Source organism: Chlorocebus sabaeus, chromosome 4 (assembly GCF_047675955.1).
Source record: "Chlorocebus sabaeus isolate Y175 chromosome 4, mChlSab1.0.hap1, whole genome shotgun sequence".
Lineage (NCBI taxonomy): Eukaryota > Metazoa > Chordata > Mammalia > Primates > Cercopithecidae > Chlorocebus > Chlorocebus sabaeus.
This window is the reverse complement of record NC_132907.1, coordinates 55,748,203-55,768,936: the sequence shown is the minus strand read 5'-3', so window position 1 is coordinate 55,768,936 and position 20,734 is coordinate 55,748,203. Positions and strand designations below refer to the sequence as shown.

Here is a 20,734-nt window from a genome sequence, read left to right as displayed (position 1 = left end):
AACCTTAGGTGGTTCTTTTAAGATAACCCATTATTTTTCTGATATTGATGCTTTGTAGCAGTTAAATGCCTTACTAATGTTTTCCCTCTTAGATATGTGATTAAAAGTTCCCAGTCAAGATGGTAGGCTGAGCTTCGTGTGGCAGCAAGCTCTGCTCACCCTAAATCTCTAGAAAGGATAGAAAAGATAATTAATTAAAAATATATATGTACATATACCACAATCACACTGGAAAACAAAAAAGTAAACCCACAGTGGGTCAGAAACCATGAGGAATCCCTAAAAGATTTGAAGAGAGATCAGATCAATGAGGTAATAAAAGCCCAAAGAGAGCACGAGAGAGAGCTATAAAAGTCGGGGCCACTCCGTAAGAGTTCCACACTCAGAGATGGAGAACATTGGGAGCAGGTAGGGCCTCATGGGTGACCACTTGAGGGGATGAAGCAGGGGCAGCCAGGCACTTTTGACTTCTACACAACAGAAATACTGAGAACTACCAGTGAGTGAAGCTGAGCACAGCTCCGCAGGCAGCCTTGTCCAGGAGGAAAGAGGAGCACCTGGAGTAAAGATGGGCTATCAAAGCGCCTCATGTCCAGGTACACTAACGCCACCCCTCTCTTCCCTCAAGTGGGCTGCACAAACAGAAATCGCAGACAATTGAATTCAATCTCCACTAAAACATACACACAAAACCAAGAATCTTCAAACATTAAAAAGGCAACACCGACACTTTGGGAGGAGAAGGTGGGCGGATCACGAGGTCAAGAGATCAAGACCATCCTGGCCAACATGGTGAAACCCCATTTCTACTAAAAATACAAAAATTAGCTGGGCGTAGTGGCACGTGCCTGTAATCCCAGCTATCCACGGGGGGCTGAGGCAGGAGAATCGCTAGAACCCTGGAGGCAGAGGTTGCAGTGAGCCGATATGGTACCACTGCACTCCAGCCTGGTGACAGAGTGAGACTCCATCTCAAAATAAAAAAAATAATAATCATAATTTAAAAAAAAAAAAGCAACACCAAGAAAACAACACTCTGAAGTCAACAAAGAGTAGAATTTACACCTAAGGAAACAGAGTAATACAGCAAGAGAGGCAGAGGAAGAGACTGCATCTACAAGAGGATCAAGTTGATGTGATAATGAAAATCTTTTATGTTATGTTTAAGCAAAACAAAATGTGATTTAACATCTGTAACAATTGGATGCCTTTTTTTTTTTTTTTTTTTTTTTACTAGTATTCATCCCTGAGGCAGTGGCTAATAGCTACCATCTACTATTCATCTATTTCCATTGGGTCTTTATTTGAGTTTTTTCTCCTTTTCTCCTTTAAAAATATTAATTAAATTGCTGCCAATGATTGTCTTTATGATGTACTAGGAACTGTGCTACGCGTTGTTACTTTTAATCCTAACAATAATTCTATGACAGACTTATTATCCCTATTAGCAGATGAGAAAACTGAGGCTAACAGAAGCCGAGAACCCTCCTTGGGGTCCTACAGTAATTGGTACAGCTGATCCTGGAACCCAAGTCTTTCTAATAAGAAAGCAACTGCTCTTAACTCCTGATAAGAAAAAAAAAAAGATTGTGAAAACTCCTACATTCTTCAAAACAAAAAAGTGGTCCTGTCTTTATAATACACCTCACTTCTCATAGATCATTAAGTGCTCATTGTGCTTTTTGCAGGTTCTCCTATCAACTTCAAAGCAAGCTTAAAAAAAGCTTTCAGCTTACAAAAATACAGTGACTAGCTTGAAAAAAATGTTTTTATCAGTGCCACATTCATCCTCTTCTTTTGTTGTTAGGCTCACAAACACAGGAGTTTGTCTACAGCAAGAAAACTTGAGAGTGTTTTTCTTCAACTTGCTGATCTTCGATGATCCAACTATAAAGCATTATAAAAGAAAGGCACCTTGATTTTAGGACGACTGCCTAGCTTGCTTTTGCATTGGTCTAATTTCTTTTAAGTACTATGTGAGCACAGGCCTATTTTGAAGATTAGGTACTTAACATACTAAAACATCACTGAAGAACAAGATGAACATTGTTACTAAACAATGAGACATCTAGATAGTGGGGTAACTAGGCCAGTACAGTTGCATTTTGGCAATGATCAGTTTGGGAGCATAAAAAGATGTAGTGCTTTTAGCTCCTCTCATCTCTGAGCCTTCCTGGTCAGTTTGGGTAGGTGGGAAGGGGTATCACCAAGCATGGAGCCCTCCTAAAGGAACAAGTGTGGTCATCTGGGGCAGGACTGTGGGCTCCATTGTCATTATGGCCTTTATCAAGATAAACGCAGCTCTTATTTTTTTTCTTTGCCTTGCATACCACCAGTAGTGCTAGGTTTTTTTTATATTTAAGGAATAGTAATTATATGTGCCACCTGAAAGCACCGTGTGGAACAAACCTCAAGCCAATGCAGGGCAGAAGGGGGAACAATGAAATGAAAATGAAAGGGAATAGAGAAGAGGAAAAAGAAAGAAAGGAAAGAGAGGGAGAGGGTGGCAAGAGTCGTTGATTACAGGTGTCATGTGGGTAGAACACAACACTACTCTTCCAGGCTGATGGTCAGCTGGTGTGCACTATCTACCAATTATTGAAACAGTGAAGTTGCTGCAGCCCTCCAAAGGCCCCGACATCCCTCAGGAACCCTTGGACCTCTTTGTGATCCAGTAACTCAAGGGTTAATATCTGCCATAGCGAAGAACTTGTTCAACTACTCCAAGCTGTCAGAGCTATGCCATGGAATATGTTAGATATTTGAATAACACCTTTGTTTTTTCCCTCACTAAGCAAATGTTCAAGAACAACCACAGACCTACCTGTTTGCTTAAATGGATTATTCATTCATTTGCTTGTTTTGATGTAATCACTAACTGCTAGTATCCTGGCTCAGTGTTACAGCATTTCTTTTGTTTTAAGAAAAATATCTATGGCTTAGAAACCCTTCCTCTCCCCCTCAACCCTTGCACACCCAACACCACTGTACCAGCCCCCAGCCCCGCAGCCCCACTGCCCCACTCTAATCCTTCTCATAGACTACAGTACTTCGTTTTTTTTTTTTTTTTGAGACAGAGTTTCGCTCTTGTTGCCTATACTAGAGAGCAATGGTGTGATCTTGGCTCACTGCAATCTCCACCTCTGGGATTCAAGTGATTCTCCCAAGTAGTTGGGATTACAGGCGCCTGCCACTACGCCCGGCTAATTTTTTGTAGTTTTAGTATAGATACAGACGGGGTTTCACCATGTTGGCCAGGCTGGTCTCAAACTCCTGACCTCAGGTAATCCACCCGTCTCAGCCTCCCAAAGTGCTGGAATTACAGGCGTGAGCCACTGTGTCCATCTGAGTACAGTACTTTTTAAAGTGATCCAGGAACAACCTACATTAGAATCATCTGGTGAAACTGGATAACTATTTCAATTCCTGAGTTCCATCCCAGACCTCTTGAACTAAAAACTTTGGGGACCTTCTTATGCAGCTAGAAGTTTGAGAACCTTTGAAAGATGAATGCACATTTTTATTTTTTTTATTTTTATTTTTTGCTTCTTCCGAATATATGACACATTCACTGTTTATTAGAACCACTATCTGTCCTCGTCATCTTTCTCCTCAGAAACCCATTTAGAGCTCACAATGATCAGGAAGACAAGTAAGAGATGCTGGTTGTCTGGGGTATCCTTGTAATATTGTAACTCAGGAAAGAACCTGAACGCTTTCAAACCCCCGGTCTGACAGAAGAATGCCTTTTCTGGAATTCCTTTTTTTTTTTTTTTTTTTTTTAAAGGATCGTTGTTTATTAGACATTGAAAATAAACAGATGAAACAGCCTGACTCTTCCATCAATTTGGGACAACTCGGTTTCTGTACTTGCACTGGAACTGACCAAATTCTCCTGAATATATTCTGTTTATCAGCAGTTCATTTCTAGTAATACAATGACTATCAATAGCAACAGAAAATAAACCCACTTCCTCCCCCGGCCATCCCTTCCCATTGACTTCTTCTGGGAGGAGGACTTTGAGGAAGAAACTTCTGCTAATATTCAAAGGAAGACCACAGCTGTGTCAAAGGGTTCAGCTTGGAGATAGCTGAACTATTCTGAGTAATAAAGTGGAAAGCGTGGTTCTGGTTTCTGTTTTTTTTTTTTTTTTTTTTTTTTTTTTTTTTGCGTTTGGGAAGGATAGGTCAAAGAAATGAGGAAAAGAAAAAAAAAAAGGGTGAGCTACAGGGAGAAGTTAGGAGCCTGAGTTGCAAAATACCTGCTGTTTTTGAAGGACAGACTGCCAATATTTTAAATTTCCAGCTCAAGTTGCAATGTAAGCCCCTTTGGCTCCTCAAACCTTCAGTGAAGCCTGTCCTGCACACACATGCCTTTGGTAAGTGGTCTGCAGTGAAAACCAAGGGAAACTGCTGAGTCTTTGTTTGGGTTATTGCAGTACACCACAGGGTCGGGGGAGGGGGGCAATCCCCAAACCCATCCAAGTTAGAAGAAGCAGGAGCCGGAAGCTAGAAGTGACCTTGAGAAATTGAGCCAGTTGCTCCTTCATAGATCTGCACAGAGCATCAGACGTTTTGAATAACACACAAGATGATGTTTGGCACTAACTTTGTCCTGATTTTATGGAGCACAGTAACACAGTTTTTATATTCCTACATTGGCTTTTCTACTTTAAAATAATGTTGACGCTTGTAATTCTCTGTGCTTTCTTAGTAGTTCAGAATTCAGCAATCTCTTTAAAGAGATTGCTCCATAAAGTCCAGTATTTTCTGTGGGTTTCACTGACCAAAAAGAAGGGAGATTTGCAGTGATGGTCAAAGGAATAGAAAAGAATTAAGACTTTTGAGAAAGAACACTGTTTAGAAGATGAGAAAGAAGAAGAAAGTGGGAAAATAGGAGGGAGTAAGTTGGTTGGGGGCAGGTGATGGAATGTTCCTTGCTAGGTTTTGTAGCACAGGCTGCTCCACCCAATCCTGAGGAGCTCTGGACAATCTTAGGGTTAGCCCCCAGCTGGTAGGTACAGACACAGTGGGAGAACTGGACACTGTATCCGGTTGCATGCCACTCAGCCCGAGAACAACTAATTTCTCCCCATAAGGACTAAGGACTCCAGGACTCAGAGAAATCAAAGGCAACTCCTTCCTACAAAGAAATGAAACTTCCTGCTTGTTAAATGGCTCGTATCAGGTCTAGAAAATTCTCTTTAACTTAAAGAAACAGCGATTACTGAAATGCATTTTAAAGGCTTACCTCATTCTTCTGCATAAAACTGCTTTTTGAAAAATGACTGAGGAGCAAACCATGCTTATGTGTGTGTGTGTGTGTGTGATGTTGGATTTGTCACACACATACATCTCACATCTGGTTTCTAAATGAACCAAAAGTGAAAGGCTGGAGAGCTGGGAGAAGCAGAAGCCCTAGAGAAGCTGCAGTCTAGATCCTCAATGACTGAGAGCGCATGAGGCAACCTCAACTTTTTAAAGGTGACGATTTGGAAAAGAAATAGGAAGTACTGTAGGATTGTAAAACAAACACTAAGGGGATTCTTTTCCCACAAATCCAGGTTTCTTTCTCCACCTAATAATTGTCGATTACCTTCTATTCCAGAATAAGACAGACAAATACTCAAACACGGTGTGGATGTCTGTCTGAGATATTTATCTGCTTTGCCATTTTTGGGGGCAGACTTTTAATTGCCTGGTTGTAACTAATCATATCGCCACACAGGTTGCTTTTAAAAACCAGGGGAACTGTTTTATTCTTCTGATAATTATAAGAAAAACAAGAAAAGAGAACAGAAGCATGTCTCTCTTAATTTCGATAGACCTACTACCAGCCCTGGAAACACACAGGCTCTGTTGCCAGGACCAGGGCTGAAAAAACCGTTGTGGTGTGCAGTCATGCAGCTGCAGAGAGATGTGGACTGTTATAATAAATACAAACAGCTGATTCTACAATGTAGGTTCTTACTTTGGGGAGAAGGAAACCTCATATGGTTTTTGGCTTTGATTTTTTTCTATAACCAGATGTCTCATCTTCGGTTACTTTTTCCTGATAATATCTATTTGTATTGAGGGTTCTAGATGTTTTTTTCTACCTCTGATATGCCAGACAGAATGAAGTATAATCCTTCCCCCTTGGTGGCAATTTAAACAAAGACAGACATATTTCTTATCTCTTTACTAATGGTTAATATAGCAGTTAAATGTCTCCAGCTTTTTAACTCTTTTTCTCTCCCTTATTCCTCAGATGCTGGAAAAACAAATAATCTATTGCTCTAGATGATTCCCTGGACTTTAAAGCCACGCCATTAACTGTCATTATTGTGCCTTGTCTGAAAGGATAGAACATTTCCAATATTTTTGTAAAAGTAGGTAGCTGGAATTTTGCTCATGAGGCATAATTTTGTTCTTCCAATAGCTGGAATTATTCTTTTGTTAGATAAGTCAATTTCATTTTGTTTTGAAAACAAAAAGCATGAACAAAGACATTCTTTTAGCATAGAAACCCATCATATCAGAAATCGTTTTAATCAAGGCAAAGAAGAAGCCTTCAATGGCAAAAGCGTATTCATCATCTAATCACTTATAAAAGGATTTTATTTGACTTGGCTTGGAAATTGTTTTAGCAGATTATGTGAAACAAGGCATCTCCTGCAGACTGAATCATAACACATACATTTGTCCGATATTCTTAGCTAGTTTTAAACATTTGATGCATGTATGCACAATTGAAAGTAAATCAGAAAGAGCCTTTATTATTTTTAATTATTATACTCATATGTATTTGCATTTTATTAAAATTTCTTTTCATTCTCCTTTTCTGAAGTAGATTATAATTTCATTTTAATGCTTTTAATATTTTAGGGGTTGTATAATTTTGATCAAATTAGGTAAATCATCTCACAATGCATCTCATACTTTATTTGAGGGTAATGTATTTTACATTTTATTTATTTCAGCCACTATGAAAACATTTGTTTATATTACAAGTGGTCATATCTTCTTGTATGCTACTAAAGTCGATACAATGCCAGTTGAATGGGCAATATTTTCTTAATTTTTGAGATGCTTAAACATATATCAGTTTTAGCCTCTTGATCACAGGAGGAGTTCCTATAACAAGGGCAAATCATGGCATATTGCCCTAAGTTATGCTATTTGGAAACTTTTGCTCACATAACTAAGAAAAGCTATAGTCTCTCTTAAAGCAGGGTGAGTAAAACAATATTAAGGAAACTCTTCCCTGTAAACTAAATGATAAGTGTGGACTATTGTTGAGCTAAAATTAATATTAAAGGAATAGCTGGTGCCTGAGCAGAAAGAATCTTGAAGGTCAAATTGAGTGTGCAGCAGGGAACCAGGACCCTAAATATGCCAAGGGAACTTTTCAATGGCAAAGTCTCTGAAGATGAGGAATCTGCCTTTCTCACAGGCCAGCTCCAGGGGCCTTCTCCTTGTCCTGGCTCACTCTCCCATCCAGTGTTCTGTTCACCTCCTCCTCTAAGTGGATTGGCTGATTAAAGGCTTACACAATGATGGCCCTCAAGGCATCTGCAGGTTAGGAGAGGGCAGGCTCTATCACAGTCCAGGCATCCAGCCCTGGATCTTCCTCATACCCCACTGGGATCATGTCCACAAGACTCCTCAGAGTGGGAGACTTGGGGAGGGGTTAGAGGACACCTGAGTGTCCTTGATCAGTGATCATGGTCCAGAGAGCATGGAACAAGGCTTGGGGCGGGCACTCAGTGCATGTTATTAATAGTTCTGCCATCTTGCTGTCTGCCTTGTGAAGGGGTAAATTGATGGTCTTTTTGGAAAAGTTGATCCTTAGACTATAATTTAAGTATTTAGTGGTATTTAAAAATGAGGATGGGAAATTTCAGAGTGTCCCTCCTCCAATTCCCAAGTAAAAATAGTAAAAAACAAAATAAGTCAAGGCAAACATTATCTAAAACTCACTAGCAGTCACCTCACAAGAAAGGGAAGACAGTATCATGCATAAACATCAAAAAGTGGTGGCTAAGGGAAGAAACAGAAGGTTCTGATGCCACCGGAGGCAAGCTAACCTTCCCACCTGTCCTCTATGTCCAGAAGCAATACGGGGGGAAGACAGTGGTTCTAGAAAAGCCTGTGCATTCTCTCTAATACACTACAGGTTGGAGAAGTGAACTCTAAGGTGAGTGAGCAGCCTGGGAAGGTCAAGGGAAATCCTTCAGCGCAAAAGTCCTAAATACCACAACAGGATCACACGAGAGGCAGGAGGGGGATGAGTTGCCAGGGCTGGCCCTGGCCCGGTACAGGGCACTGAATGAGATCTCAGGAAAGGGAACGGAATCTGGGTCCCCAGTAAGGACTGCCCTGGAGACCAGCACAGCTAATATGTATGCCACAGAAGAGTGGATTCAAAGCCACACTCAGAACTCAAATCGCAGTTCTGAGGGGAAGGCAAATTTATCACACTGGATTAGAACTTGCAGATGCACTTGTCATCCTTCAGCCAGATCAAAAGAACTAGTGTGACCCCTGTTCCTATAGCACAGCAAATTCCTGAGAGCCTGAGAGAATACTGATAAAATGATTGGCACAGACGTATCCTGGCTAAGATTCTTAACCTTAAGGACAAAGATTTCTTTGGAAATCCAGGCAGAAAAGCAAATCATTTTCAAAGAGGGAAATTTAGGTTGTCCGCATACTTCTCCACAGTAAATTTAAATGCTGGAATCTTGAAATAAAGACCATGTAGATTGCTTATAAAAATGAAACATTAGCTGGGTGCAGTGGCTCATGCCTGTAATCTCAGCATTTTGGGAAGCCAAGGCAGGAGGATTGTTTGAGGCCAGGAGTTCTAGACCAGCTTGGACAACAAAGCGAGACTCTGTCTCTACAAAAAATTTTAAAAAATATTAAAGCTGGGCGTGACAATACGTGCCTGTAGTCCCAGCTATTCGGGAGGCTGAAGTGGAGGGATTGGTGCCCAGGAGTTCAAGGCTGCAGTGAGCTATGACTGTGCCACTGCAGTCCAGCCTGAGTGACAAAGCAAGACCCTGTCTCAAAAAAAAAAAAAAAAAAAAAAAGAAAGAAAGAAGAGAGAAAGAAAGAAGAAAGACAGAAAGAAAGAAAGAAAGAAAGAAAGAAAGAAAGAAAGAAAGAAAGAAAGAAAGAGACAGAGGGAGGGAGGGAGGAAGGGAGGAAGGAAGAAAGGGAGGGAGGGAGGGAGGAAGGAAGGAAGGAAGGAAGGAAGGAAGGAAGAAAATCTTGTATTAAAAAAGATCAAGGAATGCAGCTGGGATAGGAAACAACCGGGAACAGTTTGTTTGCTGGCTTATCTTAGAAGGGCAGAAGAGAGACGTTTCCAAGAGGGAAGATTAATAGGGGTGGTTCATAAAATTTGACCAGGGACAGTGTGGTTAAGGGAGGAGAGTCTTTCTGAGGCATTTCTATTATGCTTAAACCTAGGTAAGTTGCCTGATTAACAGTAAGTGGGTTCCTCAGACATTTCAATGTACACTAGAAGGAAGAAGCCCTGGAGGTCTTCTGAACAACCTCTTTTTCAGGGATTAAGGAGGGTGGGTGAAATAAATTGGGCTCAGGCTGGAGTAAAAACAAGAGTGACACCAGCTACAAAGTGTGTACCAGGCCCTGGGACAATGAGAGTGCAGGATGTGCTGAGGGCCCCCCAAAGCTGAACCACACTGTTGAGGAACTCCCAATTCCAGTCTATGTATGAGAGAGCTTTGGCTGCAGTGATTCAGAGTACTGTAATAGTCCAGTCTATGAGCTGTTTCAGTCAAAGTACCCTGGGATCTCTTCTTTTTGTATTGTGTTCTTACATTCCCAGTGCACAGTGGCATATTAACACTTGGAGAAATCTTTAAAGAAAAGTACTTACCACTGCATTTCTAAAATGTGAACATAGAATCCCTTTTTCCTGTGGTGGCTAAGAGCAATAATTTGCAAAATACTGCCACATGCTGATATAAAACAGTTTTCAATATATAAATATCTAATAAGGTCATGTTAAGAGAGTACATATAAAAGGAGAATGAGGGGAAAAAGAAAGGTGATGGCTTTGGGGCCTGTGAAGGAAAAACTTACCGACTCCTGGAAACAAGTTACTTGCTGGTGAAAATAGCCCAAGCACCTTTTGGTTTCAAGTTGTTGTAGGCTGGATTAGTTAAATGATACATACACAGATGAGGAGGGGACCATCAGTCTTTTGTTAATGCCCTCGGGAGTCCTGGCTTTACACCTGTTGCTGTCAAGGTGCTTAACTGATCATCCCTATAGCTCACACATGGAAAAAAAATCAGTCTTGGTTTCTCACCAGTATTAAGAACAAGACTAGAAAAAAGGGTTGAAGTGAATATTTCCCAGCAGGGTTTTACTAAATCCTACATGCAAACCAATAGTCAGGCCAGGGGTTCTTATGAACCCAAACTTTGGTGAAGTATTGTGTTGACACATGGGAAGAAGCCCTTTCTGTCAGAACTGGCTCAGGACCCAAAAGGAAGCAAAGGAAAGGTTAGTTCAGAGAATATTTTGATATTTTTGATTTTTAAAAAAATGGTTAGTCTTTTGTAACCTTAAATTGTTCTTAGGAAAAAAAATTTTAGTTTCATGATCAGAAAAGCAACATGTTAGAGTCAAGCTTACAGTTTAACAAGGAAGGCAGCTAAATCGATCTGCAAGATAGACCCTTTGTTACAGCAGTTGTTTTGTGTCCAAGCTCCATTCAGTTGAGTACAAGTCTATTGGCAGGGGTTATCTACTGTGTTAAAACAATTGCTAAGCTATAAAGTATTAAAATCTAATACTGAACAAAATCTGGGAGCACATAAATTCTAGTTAAATAGAATTTTTTTTTTGAAACAGGGTCTTGCTTTGTCACCCAGGCTGAGGGCAGTGGTGCAATCTTGGCTCACTGCAACCTCTGCCTCCCAGGTTCAAGTGATTCTCCTGTCCCAGCCTCCTGAGTAGCTGGGAGGTGAACACCACCACGCCTGGCTAATTTTTGTATTTTTGGTAGAGATGGGATTTCGCCATGTTGGCCAGGCTGGTTTTGAACTCCTGACCTCAGGTGATCCACCTGCCTCAGCCTCCCAAAGTGCTGGGATTATAGGCATGAGCCACCGCGCCCGGCCTGGTTAAATAGAATTCTGTGAAAGAATAAACTTGAGAAGCTAACAAAAATGTATATGACTTCTGTACTCCAAATGAGAGAATGGCAAGCAGACTGGATTCTGTCTTCATGGAGTTTAGAGTGGTATTTACAAAACAGACAACAAACAAAAGGTATGTTTCAACCAAAGGCCACAGAAAGGGAGAGGAATGAGGATTTGGGGGGTTTCATTTATGCTTGATTCATTGTCTTGTGATATTCTATGTTTGAAGAGAGGCAACCCAGCACGACGAGGTGGAATGCGGGTGGGAACACAGTCTGTGGAATCAGAGAGACATGAGATTGGCCCACACCTTGTTTAGTCATGTTACGCCTTTGGGCAAGTTACCCAACCTCTCTGAGCTTTGGTTTCCTCATAGAATTCCTATTCATGGCTTGAGAGGAATAAACAGCGTAATGTGTATCTGGTATATAGCAAGTCCTCAATAAATGATGAATATTTTTAACAGTTAATATATTGGGCAAAGATGATATGAGATGGAGGGTATATCTGGGGAAGAGGTTTAAGGAATTGGATGGGAACCTGGAAAGGAAGAAATGAAGTAGAAGGCTATGAAAATAGTATTAGTTTAAAAGGCATATAGAGTTATTAGATGAATCTTTGTTAATTTGAACGCTAGTATAATTACTTCTAACAACAAAAAATAGTCTTTTTGGAGTCTCTACATTCACTTAGCAAGGCTTTTCATTTTGCTCCCATCAGTATCTATTAAAGCTTAGTGAATAAATATTTAGTAATAGAATCTCATTTTTTCTAAAGCATAGAATCTCTCTCTTCTTTCCCATTTTCTTATAAGCAAATAAATAAATTTTCTAATTATACCATGCAGCAAATAATTTATCTGGAAGCCCTGTTATATGAAAATTCATGCCTAGTCAGGTGTGTTTAGGACATTTTTTGTTGGAGTTGGCATGAAAACTCCAATCTCAAAAAATTTTAGGGTCTGTAGCAGCACACTCAGAAGCATTTTCCCTGGAAGTTGCCAATCTAAGCAGCTGTGGCCAATCATAATCCATAGCAAATCCATTGGCCACATTTATTTATTTCTTCCAGGTTGACAGGTAATGGGGAAAGCAAATGCACTCTGCAAACAATGACCTTCGAAAACTGCCTTTGATAATACCAGTGTCTTGGGATGACAGTCATCTATGCTGGCTTTGCAGCCTCTCCACCTCTGCTTGGCTGAGTCAGATGCCTTCCCTGGGCTTCGGTGAGTAGGGGATGGCAAAATCTGGGGGCACTTGTGACCTAGTGTCACCTGGGTGCCGTCTACTGCTCTCTATCAGCCTTTGCTGTGGGGAAGGAGGCATCTGAGGGCAGAACTTTCTTGGACATCTGGTGGGAAACCTCTCTTCTAACAATCATTGTTTGACTCTGGCATCATAAATCACAAATACATTTACATATTACAAACAAGTGAGTAAAATGCAGTTTAATGATTCCTAGAATAATATAACATAAAAATGATTTATAATATAAAATGATCAAAGCATCACGGGTCTGGTAATAAAATTTTCATGCTAATAAAAGTAATAAAATTATAGATAGTGTTCACTTATTTTGATATTATTATATGTCAAATGCTGTATTAAGCACTTACAACGAATCTCATGTAGTGATTATAATGTGCTGGCGAAGTAGGTGGTATTATACTCATTTTTTCAAATGAAGAAAGAAAGACACCGAAAGAGGTAAAGCTAGGGTCATGCAGCTAGTAAATACATTAGTCGTGCTTAAACCCCAGGTCTACTGACTTTGAAGTCTGCATTATATGGCAAACACTCTCATGTTAGGCTCTGTACCATTAATAACATTAGTAATGGATAACCTGGAAACTCTGCACGTTGGTTTAAAATGGGTTCATTAAAGCTGCTCTATCTATTTCATGGGACATTATAAGTATTAAAAGACATAAACATTTTGAAAGTCCTTTGAAAAAAGTTAAAATCCTATGTATATATTTGTGATAATATGTATACATACACAGATGGTGCCCTACTTATGACAGTTCAAATTAACGATTACTTGACTTTATGATGGTACAAAAGCAATATGCATTCAGTAGAAACCATGGTACAGTATTCAATAAATTACATGAGATAGTCAACACTTTATTATAAAATAGGCTTTGTGTGAGATGATTTTGTCCAACTGTAGGCTAATGTAAGTGTCCAGAGCACGTTTAAGGTGGGCTAGGCTAAGCTATGACATTTGGTAGTTAGGTATATTAAATGTGTTTTCAGTTTATCATATTTCTAACTTATGAATGTTTATAAGGATGTAACCCCATGATAAGTCAAGGAGTATCTGCATATAAATAAATAATACACTTATGCTTTAAACACAAACATGCAAACATACATACAGGGGCACAATGGTATGTGGAGAAAGTATTAAACTTGCAATCTGGAGACTTGGATTTTAGCCTCAGATGTGTGATTTGGATATGTCACATCTCAACACTCACTTGTGAAATGGGGGCGATAATTACACTTAATAAAGAATTTTCCCATCTAAAGACTGTGTGTACAATATACCACCTATTTATGTATATGTATATTATTTAATCATTTAATAATTATTTATTTTCTACTTACATACTCCAGAATTATAAAAAATAGAAGTCAGAATTTTTAAAAATTTTGCTACAACAGAAATTTAATTCTTTTCTTTATCTTGCTTACCCAGTTATATAAAATGAATATATACTTTCTAATTCTGATATATTTTAACCTTCCTAAATGAAATGGTAAATTACTTAGTATTTCTAGCATTGTTTAAGAAAAATAGCAGTGGCAGGGTCAAGAGTAGGCAGACCTGACTTAAAAAATTTTGTGTTCAGAAAATTCAGAAAATAAATGCTTACTTTATAACACAAACAGCAGTTTATTTTCTGCAGTGTTGTTTTTTGGAAACAATACAAATTGTTAAATCGATTAAGCTTGTCACCCATTTACTGAAGTATTATACAGCTCTAAAGAACAATCAATTGCTCTTTATTAAAATGTGGGAAGACATGCAGGATTTATTTATTTTAAAAAAACAAGGATCAGAGCATTGCACATAATATTCTATTTCTTGAGTAAAAAGCCAGTGGGGGTAGTATTTATGTTTGTATTTGCTTGTGTGAACATAAACTTCAGATGGACATATAAGAAATTAAGAAGAGTGGTTTCTACGGGGTAGGGGCTGGAAAGACCCAGAAAGTGGCAGACAAGGGTTAAAGGTAGCTTCACTGTACACCATTTTACAGTTACTGCTTTTTCAGTCAGAATGTAATTTCTACTTAAAATATAAAAGAATTCAAATGCTTTTTAAAAATGCGGATGCTTTAAAGGGATATTAGTCAGAGTTTAAAGTTATGAATCAGATTGCTTAATCCAGATGTCAAGTGAGGTCAATCTAGATTAAGAGGGATTGAGTTGTGATTTGTGGAAGAGGTGAATGAAGAAAGAACAGGATACATTTTGGAGCATAATACATCCTGAGGCATCAGATGTTAAGGGGATTACACTGATGACAAGATTTAAAATGTGAACTGTGGCATGGGTTACTGACAGCAGGTAGGCATTCAGGAGCCGGGGAGGGTTGCAAAGGAGAGGAGAAGGAGAACAAGGATAAACTCTGTCTGCTCTGCAGTTCTGCCTGGGTCCTTTGTAACTTTACTTCACTAAAAATCAGTGTCAGGCCTTCAGAGTCAGAAAGAGGACTTGGTTAGCATTTGTGGAAACTCATTGAAAAGCATGACACCAGGCAACGTGTTACCACCGTGCTCTGCCACCACCCGCACTGGAGCTGGAGTGAAACAAAGATGGAAGAAAGTTCCCAGGGATTTCTGCCTAACATCAGAACTCCTTCCCTGGCATGAAGTCACAGCCATAAAATGGAGGTTATAATACTTAATTTTTTATCTGAGGTGAAGAAATAAGAGAAATAAGGGACCTTTTAGAAAGTCTCACAAAAATAACAGTTCTGAATTATGAACCGGTATTGAAACAAAATGACAGATGAGGAGAAGATGCAATGTGAAACAAGGATGAACCTTTCTGGAAGAGAGATGGTCATGGGATCATTCCAAACTTGCTTTCTGTGTGTTTGAATTAGCAGAGGACTTGATCACTAAACTGTTTACGAACAAGGAGAATACTGATCTCAGGAAGATAACATATCGCAAGATGTTTCTACAGTGCAAAAACTAAAAACGACCTTTAGGCTTAGAACTGCTTTAACTAGACCATACTTTTGTAAGGAGAAAGATGTGACTAAGAGTAGTGTGGTCACTTGTAGGCACCTTTTCCCCCCCTCACAATAAGTAACAATTGCACATCATTTACCTAAAATATTAATCATCTGAGGCATGTGTGAGCTTCTCTCATGCAGTCACTCAGTACCACATCCCAGAGAATTGCAGTGACATCTCTGGTAGAAATTTAAACTATTTACCTGAAAGGAAAGGAAAGTACTCCTTTGTCTGGCTCATTTTCCTAACTATATATTACTTTATGAATCAGAAAAGTTCAGAAAACTTTATACTGAGAAATAGAAAATAGCTAAAATGTGAATTTCATGAGTCCTGTTCCTTTCTCATTTGAATACTGGGCTCAGAAAACATGATGAATTGTGTGGATATTTGCAGTCACTTAAAGGAGGGCTTGTCAGATCTGCACTATTGACGTTATGGCCTGAATAGTTCTTTGTTATGGGGCTGTCCTGGGCATTGTAGGATCTTCAACAGCATCCCTAGCTTCTACTCACTAGAGGCCAGTAGCACCCTCCAGTTGTGGCAATCAAAAATGCCTCCATACATTGCCAAATGTCCCCTGGGGGACAAAATTGCTCCCTTTGGGAACCACTGACCTAGAGGATAGCTCATTTTCTGTCTAACTCCTCTGTGTTGATGGGGTAACATACCTCAGTCTCATTCAACAGAAATGAAACCCAACAAAGGAAGTAAATGCAATGGTTATCATTAAGCAAAGCCACGTATCAATGAAGTGGATGCATTGCCTCTCCCTTCCCCCAACAAAACCCCAGCTGACCAAGGCATTTTCTCACAGAATGAAGACTTCCTGCTTTCCCAGGCCTCCCACATGAAAGAAAAAAACAAGACAAAGAAAATTCATTATACACATATGAGTACCAGATACAGAATCATTCCTCCTTACGAAACTTTCCCCAGAAGCTAGAACATTCTCTGCCTTGGAGTAAACCATACTGAATAGCAAAGGAGAAAAGAACTCACTGTTTCCAGAAGAGGTTTTGAGGAATTTCGTCAGGTCAACATTTGGTGGTCTGTTGGGTTTTGGTGGAGGTGGACCCAAGGTAAACAATGGAGGCAATGGCTTCTGCTTTGGGGTGGCTGAATTCTTGTCTCCCTTTTCCTTTTCCTGACTTTGGCCCCATGGCCCCTCAACTGTCAGCTTAGAAGGGGCCTTAGGGAACCTGGAAGGAGGAGCCCCTGAGGCCAAGTCTTCCTGATGCGTTTTGCCCTGGAAGGTGTTCTTAGCAGCGTCTATCTTCCTATCTTCCTTTTTTTCTTCACCATTTTTGGAGAGGCCTGGGCCTCCCCTGCTCGCAACAGGTTTCAAAACCACTCCAGGAAAGGGTGAACTTGAAATCTCCCCTGCATGGTCTTTATTTTCTGGGTTTTCCCTTGCTGGTTTTAAAGGGCCGCTTTTGGACCTGACTCCCAGGGGAGCTGGGGACCCCTTTGATGGAGACACATTCTTCACGGGGCTTTCGTCTTCGTGGGAGTTCTCAGTACTTAGGGGTGGCTTCTGGCCAAAGGCAGGTTTGGGGAAGAGGGGCTTGGATTCAAGATCTTGTGATGCTGACATAAATTTCCCTTTAACACCAGCCAATTTGGGGAATGCTTGCTTCTGTTCATTTTCCAGGGTTGGAGGAGTAGGCCCAGATTTCGGGCCTAGTGGCTTTAAGTCATGGTCTTGGTTTACACTGTGAAGAGATGGCTTGTTTCCAGGAGGCCAGGGAAATGCAGGTTTGGAATCTTCTTTGGGCAAGTTGATGGGCTTGGGGCCTACAGGTTTCGGAAATCCCACTTTTGCCTCGGGGTCTCTGGTGGTTAAGTTGGCTGGTGTTCCGAATCTTTGGCCTGCTCCAGTGGGCTTTAGAAACGGGGGCTTGGGTTCCTTGTCAGGCTTTTCCTCAGAAGAAGGTTTGACTGCCACAGGTGGCTTTGGGGACCCAAACTTAGGTACACTGCTGGGTCCTGCAGGAGGGCTGGCATTTCCTTGGTTGTTGAATAAGTTCTTTCTTGCTTGTATTCCTGAAGATGAGTTTGGCCCTGTGACTCTGAAGGGTCGGCTATTGACTGAGACATCCTCTGTCGGGTTGCCCCCTGTGTTAAATTTCGCCATGAGGGACTTTACATCTGCCTTTGCATCCTACAAACATAGGGAACAAAAACTAGCTGAGAGACAAAAGTCTTACTTGCACAGTTTAAAATACTATACCTTAAAGAGCTTCCTGGTTTGAGGCCTGCAGTGTTGCTGATTGGTTAGCAAGATATTGTAACATTTCTCTTCCTCTCTGGCAAAATAAATTGCGAGAGTTTCTTGAAAGGGGAAGGCTATGGTTGTGCATATACTTTTTCTTTTGGTTATCTCAGACTGACTTGCTTGTTTTTGCTTAAGAAACAAATCCTTTCTTTATTCTCACTGTTCCTCTAGATATCCAACTTGGTATTATTTATTTTTAAAGTTTCACTTGAAAAAATATGGAAGTGACTAAAAAAGGATTTCTTCCATATTTTATAATTGAGACTCTTAAGTAGAAACTACCTTTAAAAAATGAAAGTAAGTTCTTCTGTAAATTGAGGCTGTGTGCTTTATACAGCATGGCCATGTTTAACATACATCTCTGTGGTTCGCAAGAGTTTCTTTTTTTTTTTTCTTGCTTCTATCCACATTAAGTTCTGCTAACATGGAGATGTGGTGGGAAAACCTTGCTCATTTTTATAAGTAAGTAATGAAATGACTTCTTCTACTTATTTGTAATTATTTAGCACTAATGATTCACCTGTATCCATACTAGCAGGTGAGTGTACTCACTTTCAGAATTGTTCTGTTTAGAGGTCATGCTCTGGAGGCACAAGGGGGAAGATAAGGAAGAGGTAATAGGGATGGGCTGTCAGTCTTATTTCCAGACCTTTCTTTCCACAGTCATCCCTTTTTCTCAGAGGTCCTTTTACCGGGTCTCCCCTGCTTGTCTAGAATTAAGGTATTACATAGCAAAGATAATAGGTATTCACTTTTCTCTATGAATGTAATCCCATTTTACCTGGGAAAATTAATGGTGTGTTTGCTCTTTGTCTTGAAAGCAAAGAGTTTAAATTTTTAGTTCTTTTAGAAATATTTGAAAATTGGAGACTTTAAAAAATTCATGGAAGTTAACCAATGTGGCCATAACAATTTCCCTTTTCATGCTTTAAAATTCACCCATAACATGTTTTCCTACTTATCCCTCACCTTTCATTGCCCCGTACCCAGGCACATTTTATCTTTCAAGGTGCAAAACCAGATCCCTCTGGTTGGAAGGTTACTCCCACCTCCTGACTCATGCACACTTCAGGTGCTTCTACAAGCCCCTATGTTATTTCCTGTTAGAGTGATGAGAACTCCCATTTAGTAGGGGGTAAATACATGTGCTTAGTTCTATATCGTCCCATCTTATTCTTACAGTATTCTAAAAGAATGACGTTATTTAACCCCATTTCACAAGAAAGGAAAATGAGGCTGGAACTGCAGGAGGATGGCATGGCAAAAGCATGAGAACTGGGCTTAAATCCTAGCCAGAATTGTCATGTGCTTTAAACACAGAATTTGTAAAATGCCTGTCTGGTATACAATATGAGTTCAATATATGGAAATTATTATTAGAACTGTTAAGTAGTGTACTCAAGGTTTTGAATATGCTACCTAACAGTTCTAGGAACTGTGAGCACAGGTAAGCAAACTCAGTTGTACCTGGGTCTCCAAAGTCCAGAAACTGCCTCATTTCTTTTTGTATCCAGGCATCACCTAGCCCAGGGCCTGGCTCCCTCAGGATTCTAATATATGCTTGGGGAATGAAGGCAGGCACTCAGATGAATACTGTGCATAGTGATTTTACAAGAAATGATGCCCTCAGCAAGAGTTTCTCTCCATACCAAACTGTAGGGCATGTGTGTTTGCTGGGTGGAAGGCTAGGGATTTAGGCAGGAGCAGAAAAGCTAACAAGAGCAGCAATTTCCAGCTTGAATTTTGTACCTTTAATTTATCTCCCTTATCTGAGTTGTTGGAAACTGCTTGTTTTCTACCTTTCCTCCCTTTGCCACTTTCCTACCACCCCTGACTTCCTCAAATCCTCAAATAATTCCCAAAGGCAAGAGGTAGGAAGACAGCAGAACAAGGGAAAATTTGGGTGCTGGGGGAGGGAGTAGGAGAGAATGGGTTCTTCCCTGAACCCTCAGGGAGATCAGAGTTGCAGATGACCCCAAACGTCAGTACAAAGGGCATAATTATGGCAGTACCAAGAACAAAAATTTGCCCCCTAATGAAGGAAGTCTGTCTCTGTGGAAGATGTCTTTTTATTCTAGACATAATTCCATATCATATAATCTATATTCCAGATTTATAACAGGAGGCTGCATAGCTGAGTGACTAAGAGCACAGACTTAGGAACCAGGTGGCCTGGGTTTGAATCTTACTGGCTATTTAACCTTGTACAAAAGACATCAAAATTCTTTGGGCTTAGTTTTCTCACCTCCCTAATGGGAATAATAATGTGCACCTATAGGACTGTTAGGAAAAGTAAACAATTTCCTATATGTAAAGCACTTTAAAGAGTACCTGGCACACTGGAGGATTTCTGATTTTTATAAATCAAGTGAAATGTTAGACATTCTCTAGTACTTTCTCTTTCTGCATCAATGAGGAAATGGAAAGCAAGAGTTTTAAGTGGTATCCTACTTACGTGGCTACTTTATGCCTTGGATTTCATGGGGGGAAAACCCATGAAATACCCTGACCCATTATCAAACTCAATGTGGTAGATTTAGATTGGAACGTAAGTCTTTCAGCTGCCAACCCAGACCCAGGAGGCAGTGCAATGTCAAAGTTAATAGCACAGGCTCTAGGGTTATGACTTGAGTTCAAACCTTGACTTTGCCACTTTACTAACCACGTGATCTAGCATGGTACTTATCCTCTGTGAGGCTCAGTTTTCTACATCTTTAAAATGAGAATAATAACAGTACCTATAGCTCACAGGGTTTTTCTTTTAAAATAAGGATTAAATGGGATGTAAAGTTAAAAAGGCATGTAAAGTTCTTAGATAAGAACTGCCTGTAATATATATGTAATAATTACCTGCTATCTCTGTTTTTCTAATTCGCTAGTCACAAAACATTATTTTCTCTAGGTGACCAAATTCTGAAGTTGCAATCATTAATGTTTTGTCCCAATTTTAAATTAAAATAGCTAGAACTAATGTACTCCTGAATAACATAATAGAGTTACGATATTTAATTTTGGTTTACCTACACTGTGATA

At 39.9% G+C, this 20,734-nt stretch overlaps 1 protein-coding gene across 5 annotated transcripts in view; it reads right to left on the bottom strand.

The window, feature by feature from the left end:
* FYB1 (FYN binding protein 1) overlaps positions 1–20,734 on the bottom strand; it is a 170,561-nt gene that overhangs the window by 82,742 nt on the left and 67,085 nt on the right. For all 5 annotated transcript variants that reach the window (XM_073014783.1, XM_007961453.3, XM_037990782.2 and 2 more), the window contains exon 2: positions 16,426–17,587. In XM_073014783.1, the coding sequence (XP_072870884.1) occupies positions 16,426–17,560 (1,135 nt within the window). In that variant the 5' untranslated portion in view covers positions 17,561–17,587. The remainder of the gene's footprint in view (positions 1–16,425; positions 17,588–20,734) is intronic.